At 43.0% G+C, this 13,631-nt stretch overlaps 1 protein-coding gene across 1 annotated transcript in view; it reads right to left on the bottom strand.

Moving 5' to 3' along the window:
* Positions 1 to 7,470, bottom strand: part of FOXK2 (forkhead box K2) — a 53,525-nt gene extending 46,055 nt beyond the window's left edge. Inside the window, exon 1 of the mRNA XM_083805758.1 lies at positions 1,122 to 7,470. Within this exon, the coding sequence (XP_083661884.1) occupies positions 1,122 to 2,095 (974 nt within the window). The 5' untranslated portion in view covers positions 2,096 to 7,470. The remainder of the gene's footprint in view (positions 1 to 1,121) is intronic.
* Between the last annotated feature and the right edge of the window lie 6,161 nt (positions 7,471 to 13,631).

Genomic DNA, 13,631 nt, shown 5'->3' on the forward strand with positions numbered 1-13,631 from the left:
TTTCCTAGAAAGCAGAAAGGTAAGACAATTTGATTTTTTTACAAAGAAACAAGGTGGGGAAACTAACGCTAAGACGTCAAAGTGGAAAATATAAACCATCAAAGGCCTAAAGAAAGTTTAAAAACTTGTAAGACGTTAAGAATGTGTCACCAACGGCACGTGCTTAGTAAAGCTAAAACTCATAACCTTTTAGGTACTTCTTAGTCAAGCCACCTAACATTATTCTGAGCCAAAACACTTTCACTTTTCCCACGAGACTCCTCAGAACACAGATCACTTATTTACAGCTCAACATAACCTTAACCATGGTAGGTAGGCCTCACGTACTCTTCTAGAAAATTATTTTGCAAGGACAGTTAATATTTGCTAACGGCAAAGGAATGTATTACCGTTTAAAGCCTCCTGATGCACATACTGTCACATACAGAAACAGGTCTTAAAACACTAGGACTAGTGAAAGTATTTCATGTGGATGATTCAGTTTAGCCATTAAAAAATCACTGGTACAATCCGGCAACGAGTAGAAACCGCCACAAAAAATCTGAAGGCAATCCCCCCCCCAAATAAACCCTCTACATTCAGTAAAAGCACCGAGGGTGTCACAAGGTTTACTCAGCACCGATCCTCAATTCAAAAATCCCAGATATGCGGATAACCACTTGACTGGTTCCCTTTGAAGCACGTAAACAATACTCAAGGGTGTATCCAGTTCTGTTTGCTCATTACAATACCTCCGAGCACTGCTGCAGACAGCTTTGCTCCCAAACTCACACCAGCTCCGTGCAAGACAGGGCGCTGGAGCAGGGTCACCGTTTATCAGCCGCCAGCCCCGGGCTCCCCGGCTCCGCAGCGGCCCGGAGGGCCGGGCACGGGGGGCGGCGGTGCGGACACAAGGCGGGGAGGACGCGGCCGAGGGGCTGCTGCCCTGGAGCCGCAAGGGGAGCACGGGCGGCGCGGAAGGAGGCCTAGGAGGCGGCCGGCACGGCGACGCTGTCACCCCCCGGGTGGCTGCCGAACGGCGACGGGCCGGGGGGGCAGCACCCCGCCGCGACACCCGGGGGGAGCACGGGGCAGCGCGGCCGGGCGGGGGCAGGCGGCAGGCCCGGCCCCGGTGTACTCACACTCGGGGCAGCTGCAGCGGCGGCGCCCCCCGCCTCTGGAAGACGCCGTCCACGAAGACGCCGTTCTTGCCGAGGCAGCGCAGGTAGAAGTCCCCCCCGCCGCCGCCGGTAGCAGCGGCAGCAGCCGCGGGGTCGCCCTGAGGCGCAGGAGGCGGCGGCCCGTCGGAGCCGGCCGGCGGCGGCGGCGGTGGCGGCGGCGGGGGCGCGGCGGTGAAGATCTCCAGGTGGCGGCGGGAGATGAAGCTGGAGTGGCCCATGCTCACGTCCACCGAGCCCTGCGACGAGTTGCGGCCGATGGTCACCGAGCGCTTCTTCATCAGGTACTCGAACTCCCGGCCCTCCAGCCGCGCCACGGCCGCCGCCGCCGCTGCCGCCGCCGCCGCCATCTTAGCGAGCGAGGGAGGGAGCGAGGCCGGGAGGCCGCGAGGCAGCGAGGCCGCCCTCCGCTGCGCCCCTCCGCCCGCACTGGCCCCGCAGCCGCAGCCGCCGCCAGCCACAGGCAGGGAAGGGGCCGCCGCTCCCCCCTCCTCCTCCTCCTCCCCCCCCCCCGCCCGCCCTGACGCACTCCGCCGCCCGCTGATGGACGGCGGCGCGTGGCCAATGGGCGGCCCGCACGCCCATGGGGCTATGGCGGCGCGGCCAATGAGGAGCGGCGCTGAGGACGGAGCCGCGCTGCACGTTCGGGTGGCGGGGGCCGGGAGCGCGGGGGAGGGCTGGAAAACGCGGAGCGGAGTCCCGAGCCCGGAGCGGAGCCGGCAGCGGGCAGCGCCCCCGCGGCGGGGCAGAACGGGGCCGGGAGGCGAGGCGAGGCAGGGGGGGCGCGCTCGCTCTGCCCGCCGGGGCCGTGTGCTGCCGGCTTCCCCCCGCAGCCCCTTCCCTCCTCCCAGGGCCGGGGGCACCTGCGGGAGGCAGAGCCGGGCCCCGGAGGGAGGCCGCTGGCCCCGCCCGCAGCCGAGGTCGGGCGGGCAGCACATGCCCGGGGCTGGCTGCAGGGCAACGAGCGGGGGGAAACCAGCCCGACACCGGGAAGGCAGGCGGGGGGGCACCCAGCCACGCTGCAGGGGGGTGGCACCTGGGAAGCTGCGTGCTCTAACTCCCCCCGTCAGCCTCAACTGATCACAGAAAAAAAGTAGGGTTTCGCACACCACAGGGATTTGACAGCCTTTTGAGAAGGAGAAAAATGCTAGAGGCAGCTCCCCATCTTGGGCACTATGACATCCACATCATAAAAGTGCAGTGCTTTAAAAGTTTCAGGCGAGACAGTCTATTTGCGCGTACACCTGACTCAGCCCTAGTTTTCTCTAAGAACTAGGGCACAAGAAAGTAAGCAAGCGATCTGACGTGACAAAACAGAATTAGACCTCCAATCGCTGTAACAGATTCCTCGCTGAGGGTCAGAGCACATCAAAGAGAGAAATGTCACAGAAGATATGAAAAAGTGATCAAGAACCCACATCAGCTTTTTTTTTTTTACTTCAGAATATTACAGGTTCCCAAAGGGAAGGCATTAGTTGTACTTACTCAAATGTAGCACCTGCATCGGGAACAACGTACCTGATCAAAACCCTGTCAACACGTCTGCAGTGCTCCTCTGTTACAAAGGCCAGGCACTGTCAGGATTGAGAAGAAAACAATTAAGAAGCACTTTTGCCTATAAACGGTGAAGTGGGTGCTAGAAATTATCTATGTCTATAAGCAGATGTATACACGGCACACTCTTCATCGCAACAGCCCAAATAGCCTGACATTTCCAACTTAAGTTGCGTTTGTTTCCCAGACAGTACTGGAGTTCATTTATTAATTCAGAAGACATAAATGCTTTCCTCAGTGGTACATAAGTGCTCTGCAAGTATTGGCAATAATCTTTAAAAACATTCTTATGCTCTGGTCAAAACCAATCAACTCACTAACAAACACCCAGTACTAAATTTGAAATTCAAACTTCTGCTTTTGCACGTCTGAGCCAACAGAGCTTTAATCGTAGAAATCCTACGTGTATGAGCCAGAACAGCACACGGTGGACGCTACCTGCAAGGTCTGGCAAACCTTATTTTTACTCCTAGGATTGTGTCAACACTTGCTATAAACAGCAACAATACAGTTCCAGAACAGTTACGTCCATTTATCTGATTGCATTATCACATCAGACACAGTGAAAAATATAGCAACATTTAGAGAGCTGGTTTCTTTTACGGAAAACTTCAGTTAAATCTTGCCCACACTTTGTTATTTAGAATCAGAGTTCCTTCTATACCAACATATGTTTGGCACAGAAAAGATGCAGCATCAGAGAGCCAGTTATGACTCCCAGATTCTCAACGTTTTTTTTTTAATCTCTTGGCTGTGGTCTGACTATAGCAATGTTGTGCCTGCTTTGCTAACAATTGGTGAGGGATCCTGAGGGGTACGCCGGCTGAACATTACCAATGGATTTCCATCTCCTAACACACTCCCACGCCCACAGCTAGAGGAAACAGGCCGATTGGGACAGCAGCCAGGTAGATTCCCATCAGGCCAGCAGCACTTTCTACCACTCTTATGGTTGCTCAGTCTGCAAAACTTCGAAGCATTAATGATACTTTAACGTTTTCCATTATGTGAATCACAACTTTGTTTAATTTGTGTTAATTTATGAATAACATCCGATCCTAAACTCACAAGCTGATATTAGTTCCTGTTCTTTTCATAACGGAACGGGGTAGGGAACAGTTGCTAACACAGAATGCCAAGTAGAGCTTTATAATATACACTGAAAATACTTTGAGTGTCCAACGATCAGTATGCTACCCTATGGAAAGTGTCTAGCAGAAAGTCTGTTTACTTTCCTATTTCCGACACTGTAGAGCAAACAACAAATTCTGTTGTCGAAAGTAATACTCATTTTAAGATCTTGCTGACATCTTTCTGCCAATGTTTTTCTAAACTGGTGCAGATTTAGTCACTTTCTTTGTGACCATACAAGAATCACAGTTTTAAGGTCATTCCAGCCTGCCCACTTGTAGTTCTGTTTTCTGTTGGATAAAGCGGGGAGCGGAGCAGTTGGAAGTAGAAGGACCATTCAATCTACACACAATTCGCCTGAGCTGTTCTGAGCCTCTTCATTCCCCAGAAATCCACCAAGTGAACATAACCTGGTCCTTATCTTGGAGCTGCACAGCAGATACATATTATTCCACCAATTTTTTCTCCATCAGCTTTGAGGGTAAGCAAAAAGACTTCATTCTCCCCCATCTGCCCTATGGTTACCTTGACTATTGAGGACAGAACTGGGGCTCCAACCTACTGACCAAAATTTAATCTTCTGAGGTGCTGCCATTGCCACTGAAGCAAACGAAGGTCTCAAAGCAGTCTCCACACTTTGCCTCTCCTGGCCCTCTGTGCCAAGTGGCCAAATACTCTCCAGTTCACATCAAATTATGCAGCAGCGTATTTGCACCACAGAAACTGAGACTCAGCAAACCTTATTTCATCCTCTAACCTTACAACAATCTGACTGAAGTTTAACAGGAACGTATAAACACTATATAAGGTCTAATTTATTAATACTATTTTAATTAGTAAGCTGCCTTTAAATGACTTCATTGGATGTGATCTTTTTTTCTGAAGCCCATGCAACACAAGGATGTCCATTTACAGTCTGCTTGTGCTTGGGGCTAGTGAACTGTCTGTCATATAACCAGGGGTTTTCTTTCCTCAGCTTTCACATTACACACGTGCTCTGTACAGAGGGCTACAAAGCTGTGAAGCAGCCTTCTCAAGACGCACATTTTCACCAATCCAAACACATGGGATGCCACCAGAGCAACTAGATGAATAATCAAACGGATTAAGTGACCTTAATTGCTTACTTTGACACAAGCAGCATTAAACAGCTTTTAAAAGCCATTAGGGGCTATCCATAATCTTTTTATTACAGCAACTGTCACAAGCTTTCAGTAAGATTTGATTTTTGTTAAACAAAAACCTAAGAAGTAAATTTGCAAAACCACTCAATAACATTCACGTGCAGTTTAACAAGGTAAGCACCTCAAATATCAAAACCTGCACAACTGAATAAAGATTTCACATATTTATATCCCCTTCCTCAGCACCTGCCAAGCACACATTTTTTTCTATTTACTAGGTGAGAAGACCTTAGTAAGCAGTAAAAACTTCCTCCAACACAGCCTCAAAACTGCTGCTATGCACGACCACGTTTTTAAGTAATCCTGATAACCACACTTGAACTCCTTACATGCTTAACTTTAACAGTGTGTGTAAAACTTATTAGGATTCATGCTGTGATTCAGTTGCTTTCTCACAAACGCATTTTTTTTGTCATGGGTAAGTATTAAAAAAGCATCACGTAATTACTGCAAAATGTTAAAAATAGCAGACGATCAGGATGGTGTGAAGCTCCTGTGTTAAATACTCAGCCAACTCTTGAAGTGACTTAAGAATAGAAAATAGTGTTTTTTCTCAAATTAAGAATTGGAGAAGATAGTGTTTTACCTCAAATTAAGAACTAATAGAAGATAGCGTTTTACCTCAAAAGAGGTTTTTTTTTTTCTTCCAAGGAGTCTTTCAGATCTCATTACTTAAGTAATAACAGAAAAAGACCGGAAAGCATAACACTTTCAAAAGTGCCTGATCTTAAGGGTCTTTTCCATCCGAAATGACCCCAAGATGAACGTGTCTCCCCTAGTTTCAGAGTCTGGTTTTGGGGTGCGGAGTGGCCGCACCACAGGAGACCTCAACTGGATGTTTAACCTTGCCCGCTACCCCATTTCCCTACTCTACAGCATCCTATTGACCTCAGAGAAAAGGAAACAAGGGCTTCGAGAGCCAGGACAGCCCTGTCAACGGGGGTCTACCCGTGCAACCCCCCCCAAGGCGCGGGGTCCCTCCTGTGAGGAGAGCTCGCTTTCCGCCCTGCTACCCAGCCTGCTCCGCGCCCCCAACGCCTCATGGCGGCGGCGCCCCGGGCTCTGATAGACCGCAGCCAGGCAGCGGGGGGGGCTTAGCTCCGCGGGCCGTGCATTTTACGGCAGGAACGGAGCAGGGCTCGGCTCCACCGTCTGTTTGTAAACACTACGAGGCCGTGGGCGGCGCCGGGAGCGCGATCCCGGCACCGCCCCAAGGGTTCTGTGAGAAAAACGGGTCCGGGCAGGACTGAGGGCGGCGTAGCGGCGTTTTCTGACAGGATTATTTCACGGTTACGCCACAGCCCTTTGCCGGCTGAGGTTAAAACACGTTTTGTTGGGTTGTACGAGCAGTTTTGGGAGGCGAGACCGTCACCGTCGAGCGGTTCTGGGAAACGAGCGGTCACGCGCGTGAAACTGCAATGGAGTTGGAGAAGATGCTGTTGGCAACCAAAAAGATAAAGCACGCAACCTTAACGCCTTGGTTTGTTTCAAGCAACAGCAGACGACAAAATTCAGACAAACGCTCTAAATTGAAAACATCCCGTTCACCCTCAGAAGATAATTATTCACAAAGCAGCAGCTCTAAAATCAACACCACAGAAGGATTTTTTTTTTTCTTAAAAAGCCACAGCAGCAGTACTGCATGTTAACTGGCAATGCAAAACCCCCACTACTTTGCAACTCAGCCTTGGATGACATACAATCTTTGCCAAATAAATTGCTAATTAATCTCCACTGTTCTATGTTTAAAATAAACACCTCAGTAAAAATGGGACCTCATGATTCAAAAGTTGTTCTAGAGTTTCTTTGCCCACTTCGAACAGGTTACTGGTTTTACCACTAGGCTTGAAGAATAATCAGAGAAGCTGATCTTTACCAGATGCAACATTTACTGTATTTAACATTGAGAATCACAGTTATTATTAGTTATAATTGCAACTGAGCAAAATTCTGTGATTTTTCTTCACGTTATTTTGCCATTTTTGCCACTGTATGTTTTACATACCTGTTTGCTTGGTCAGGACATGTATAACTCAAACAGTTAAAAGTACCTGTTAAAACATACCTCAGACTGAAATGACTTCTCCATTTTTGCTATTAGACTACATCAGTCCTAGAACATCACTGTGCAAAGGGTGTTTGCTGATTTTTGTTTCTTTGAGAGCTCCAATTGTCGGAATATTTGCTACGCATACACAGCTGTAGGTGTTTGAATAAAATTATATAACTTGCTATGAAAACTCAGAAAGGCTGGCACTTCTGTTTTAGAGGAACATCACCATTACAATCCATGAAGTTTATTCACCACCATGGAAGGATTTTTACTTTAACTTTTAACTGAACTCTTCTTCAGTCTCCTTCCAGCACTCCCACATCACATAACTTTATGATATGGTATTGTAAATAAACGTAACCTTCCAAGAAAATGAAGCAGATTAAGTTGCCAAGGTCCAGCTTATCTGGAACATGTTTTTGGCATCTGAAGGAGGAAACTGTAGTGGTACCAATATCATACATGCCAGATGCAGATTCTACTAAAACAATAATAGAAGTTGTGGTTTAGATGGCAGAAAAATAGCTGACAATTTGGAGTGGAGGGTAAGACTATAGCCAAACAAGTACATGATAAAATCCTTTACAGTGGTCAAAAATCAAAGAGAAATTACAGAAGTGTGAATAAGCTAAATAAAAAAAACAAAAGCTGAAGGCAAATTTAAATAAAAACCCACAAAGTATAATTAAGTTCAGTAAGAAAAATGTAATTTAAAATCTTCTTTTCATGATACAGCATTCTAACTTAAGTTTGTCTTTTCAGAAATCAAAGTTTTATCAAGGTCATTGTTTTTTTTTTTTGAAAAATAGATCAGTGCCGTTCCCTAAGCCAATAGAAAACCACAAAGAAAAGATCATTTAAAAACAGAGATGTATTTTTTTGTGCATCTGCCTTTTCTGAAATACTTCTTACCCAGTCCCTAAGGATAACTATAGAACTGAGCAAGATTCAGAGAAGAGTGGCTGAGATGATTAAGTACGAAAACACTTTTACACAAAGGTTAAGGAATTGCAATTGTTTTCAGTAGTGAAGGGACAAACATTATCAAAATAATATAACAAGGACAAAGTTCAGTGAGAAACATCTCATGTTCCATAAACAGATGTTAGAAGGTTCTTGTAAGGTAAAAAAAAAAAATGGCTTAAGACTCAAACTCAAAGCACCCAAGAATATGCTATAAGGAATATGATGATAGTAACAGTATTTTTCATATCCATATAATGTATTTGGTTTTAGTAGTTTTAACAGTGTAGCCAAAGACTGAGCAACTTAAAACAGTAAATTTTCATCCAATTACCAGGTATATATAAAACCTAACGAGATTTGGTCTTGTCCTTGATTGCATTTCTAAGTACTACAGACACAGGATAGAGCTGTTTGCAGATCTCTCTCCCGAATAATAAACAAAATACTGAAGTACATAAGCCTCGTGTCTGGCCCAAGATACATTCTTATGTTCCTAATAAAGTCTCAAAATAACCCGTATGGTTCTCACATTTAAGAGTATTTCTGTGAAACTGAACGAAGTTTACACCTAATCTTCAAATTATAAATACAAGTGTGTAAAGATCTGATAGAGGGGAGAAAAATGAGAGTATTAACTTCTTTTGAGGAGGGGAACACCTGAACAGTTTCTGATCATAAACTGATTTCTCTGTGGGCAACTAGAGAAACAAAACTGATGTACGGAAATCTGGATGTGGCAGAATTAAATGATTATTTTTCTCCCAAACTGGATGATGAGAATACAACAAAAAGACTATATAAATGATCTGAACAGCAGGAGAAAAAAAAAAAAAACAACTTTAAAATCCTTTAGAAAAAAAAGCAAACAAATGCCAGGCTGTACTGATTATGTTTGAGTCCTGCACAAGTCATCAGGTGTTCAACCAACCTCCAGAAATATCATAGAGGGGGCAAACTGCAAACATTTCTAACATGCAGGGATCTTTTCAAGATTCAGGGACATCTTAACGTGGAAAGTAATACATAAAAGAGAGCATAGACTGGTCTTAGATTTTTTTTTTTTAGTGGTTGTCAAAACATCACTACCAAAATCCTTTTGTTTCCCTTCTGCAGATACTCAGAATCCCAACATACAGTCACTGAAATATCAAGACTAAGAGCAGAAAAATGAAGTCTCAGCAGCCAGATCACTACAGTGCATTAGAGAACAGCCAACCAGAGTCTGTGATCAGAAAGCCACAGATTACTGACAGACTTTTAACAGAGGAATAAAATCTCTCATCTCTGAGCACTCAAGAAAATATCTAAAGCTCAACTACTCTACTCCAATTTATTTTGCTAATTGAATGAGTCTGTGGTTAGACCAGGTGATATTGGTCTATTTGCATTTCATTCTTAGAAAAAGATCCATGCAACAGACTATTCAAAGCAGCAAATAAACAATCCTCCTCGTGACTCAGATCTGAAGTTTCTTACCAATGTTCTTGTGACATTTTTTATACAGCATTCTGCAAAGCAGACCCATTGCCAACAGGAATTGCCTGTTTGGACAAAACCGAACAGAAGGAAAATGTGAAGCAATTCACTTATTTTCTACAGTTCCTTCATTTACTTGCTACTTAATAACTCTGTCAGATGCAAAGATGCATCAATGAAAAATAAACACATTGCTCCAAAAAAGACGAAGCAGGAGAAAAATGGCTTCTCAACAGAAGCCATTGAACACTAATGTAAACAGAAGCATTTATATGCATTTAATATATACAGAATAATAAACAATATTTAAAATATATATTTAAAACTTGTCTGAGGCTAGACTACAGCAGTGGAGGAAAAAACTGTAACATGCATCAACTCCATAGCAAACGACATATATAGCATGAGCTATGGGGCTTTATGCTTCTACCAGTCAGAAGCTGTTAATGCAACCTGAAACTTGCTGAGTACAAAGCCTTTGCAGTTTACTACTGAAGACAGTAATATAGCAACCATAGAACCTAAATATGGTGGAAGAAATCTAGTAATTTTCTAACAGGCCCTAAGATACAAACTAAACCAAAAACAGATTAGAAATAGAGCTGTCATACTAGTAGGGAGCAGCTGAAGTATACGTATTTCCCTCTCTCCCAAGGGCACAAACTTAAAATTTAAATCAATCAGCTTTTACACATCACTATCAACTTATCTAATTCAAAATATTTTTGCAAAACATGTCTCCCTATGAGATTATTACTTTTAGAGCATGCCCATAAATATATCTGCTACCCAAATCCTACACTGCAGACTGCTTTCACTTCCTTGCGGTTGGTCAGTGCTGGTAAGTGACTTTAAAAGTTCAATTAATACGATGCCAGCAACTCAGTGGTTCAAGTTAGTGTGTTGGCAGGCTCCGGGGATTAAACTGAATTTCTAACTTTATTCTAGTGAGTCCCAAATAACTATTTTTCCTCGTTACACCACTAATACCATTTTTGGATGAAATTGCCTTTATTTTGCTCAATAAAGGTCCTCCCTCAAAAAATAATTAAAAAAACATGAACACCCAAACCCATTTAGCAAATAGGTATTAGCAGGAATCAAATAATTACTGATGTAAGCACAGTTATGCAATCTGGCCTGAGATAAATAACAATTAAATTACTTTTTGACATACTCCTACAGCAATTCCCAGTGATGATTTTAGTTGCAAATTCATGGTCTTGTCAGATTGAACATGAGGTGAGCGGGTTTTTTTATGTTTTGTTGTATGTGTTTTACTTCCTCTAGCTTTTAATAGAAATTATGATCTATATATATATATATTTATTTATTTATTATTTCACACTAATCCCAAGAGGCTGGTCTCAGGTTGGACATGCTTTGAAGGTGGCATTATGAATTCATTTTGTGTCAGTATGACAATACCCTTAAGTACTGCAGTTCTTAACCTATTATCTCAGACGCCTTTTAGGGCTCTCATCCTTTTTAATAGCCCATGTACAATCAAAGTGTGTTTCTGTAATGTCACAAGATTTGTATGCTCTCATTCGTTCATTTCTCCATTTTGATTAAACAAAAAAATGAAAATAGAGATTAGAGCATACCCTAAAATTACCAGCAGTAAGTTTTGAATTATATCCAGATACCATTTTCCATGCATAGGTTTTCAACTTATTCTGAAGATCGGACACCTGTGATTCTTTCCATCTTTATGCAAACTTAAAAATGTAAATGTAGCTCAAAATCACTCCATTTTTTTCTTTTGTAAGAAGAGACCGAAAAACTATTTTTTTCAATACAGGAGCTATGGCAATTATTGAGCCAGGCTTTTAATAAGAACACGAGAGGGGAAGAAAAACATGTACAACGATCACAGAAACATACAGCGTACTATTATTCATCAGTCAATTTTAACTCCTTTGTGAGCCAACAGGCAGTCTGAAGTTGGCAAAAACAACTAATAGTTAAATGTTTGGAAAGCAGGACTCAACAGGAACAGAAACTGTAACTGAATAAAACAAGATTGGAATGGAGGTAAGCAGGAGAGGAGAAAGAATCACGAGACATCCAAACAGAAACACGCTCCTATCTAATCATCATTCTTGGCCTTTTCAATTCCCAGGAGAGAATTTTCAATAGAAAACTTGCCCTCTTTGAGAGCTCATGGTTTCACTATACCATTAAATGCATTGGCACAACATTGCATTTTGGAAGTCACCTTTGCTATTTTACACAATAAAAAAGATCTATATAGTAAAATCATCTTATCTTGCTAACAATATCAAAGAGTAATCAGTTTTGAATAAGTTAATTTGAAACCTTGAAACATCCACAAAGTATCCCCAACCCCCTTTTTTTCCCCCCACTCTTTTTTCCCCCCTCCCTTTTAACGACAGGATGAGGCAAAGCAGGGAAACGTAGAAAAGAAAGTTCTTAAAAGCAGCATTTTTGGAAGCTCAGTTTTAAATTAGAATCTTCATATCCTGCTTCTAATGTTCAAGTTTTTAATTTGTCATTGAAAGTAGATACTATTTGTCTAAAATTCCAGTGTAGCTTAAGTAACTGGATCGGCCTTTTCCTCAACACTTTCATGAATGACTACAAGATTAAAAGGTATTTCATGTCAAAGATAAATATTTAGCCAACAGTTCAACGGTAGTGTCATTTCCTGTTCTTGCCACTAGTTCCCATCCTTACAGCACCTCCCATTGTGCCAGCAAATGTTTGGATGACTAAGTGACAAACCAGATTAAGAAAATGACAGGAATGAAGAAAAATTACAACACGATTTTGAAGGTGAATTTTTGTAGCCAGATGAGTTCCTCTGTTTGGTTCACCCCATGGACTCAGAAATTGTGCTGCCAGCGGGAGAGGCCATGGCGAGCCCAGAATAAATGCCCAGGAAAAGGAGGGGAGCATAGCAGCTGCGTCAGCAGTGCTGCTGAAACGTGAGCCTTGGCCTCCTGTTACAAACGCACGTCAGCCTCTCCATTCAGTAGCTGTATTCCAGTTACCCTGAATAGACAGCCTTGTAATAAGTATACGCTCTCAGTATGAAAAGCTTACAAGAACACTATGTACGCTCGCTGCAGCATTTTCAGCCTTTGCTTAAGGATCATTTTCTGGCTAGAGACTACGACTCTCGCAAGCTATCTAAAGAAAAAAGAGAAAAATCAAGTACCTTATTCTCATATATGTATTTGTCATAAACTGAACAATCTTGAAATAAAATTAAGCAAACCCTGATCTTATCGCGAGACTTTAACAAAAAATGCCCTTTTAGAACTACTTTAGATATAGGTAAGCAGCATCTACATGAATCAGAGAACAATTTTTTTTTCTAGATGTACGTGAAAACACACAAAATGCTATGTCTGCAGCTGTCGTAATGTACATAAAACCTCACAAAGTGCATTCTGCTGCGGTATTTGTGTTCAAACCTACACTTGACAAAGCTGATAGTTGTGAGACCACAGTAATATATCGAATCCAAGTGTCAGGATGTTAAAAGACAAGAAAGGTTCTCAACTGTGAGAAAAGAGAAGTCAAGTTACTAGGATATACTAAATATGTTGTAGTTCTCCACAAATAGGTTTATCTAATTTGTGTTTGAAAAATGACACAAAAAGCATCAGAGCTGCTCTGCACAGAGTAAGTTCAAGTCACGTCAGATCAGTATCTGAAGCACAGCATAAACACTACTGTACTAATCTCAAAGCCAGGTTGAAGTTATCTAATACAAGCGAGTTTTAAACCACAGTAAAATCCTATCACAGAAGTTTTTTTTGTTTTGCCACTGAAGATACCACCTACTGCCCTAGTGTCACAGAAAGTCTTCATTTGAAAAACACGCCACTTCAAAAAACTTTTTTGAAATGATTGAGTAAACAAACCTTACAGATAAAATTCTTCTACCAGAATGTCTTCTAAAGTCTGCAGCAAGGCTGACCATCTAAGCAGCAACATATTGGATAGAAAAGAACTTTGTGGAAAGAATCACGTAGAGAAAGAAAAAAAAATGCTGAAAAGCACTAGACCCTTTCAGCGGTTTAAACATCATTCAGCTTTTGCTCTTGCCTTTAATCTTCCTTCTCTATTTTGCCCTGG

Source organism: Anser anser, assembly GCF_964211835.1.
Source record: "Anser anser genome assembly, chromosome: 19".
NCBI lineage: Eukaryota > Metazoa > Chordata > Aves > Anseriformes > Anatidae > Anser > Anser anser.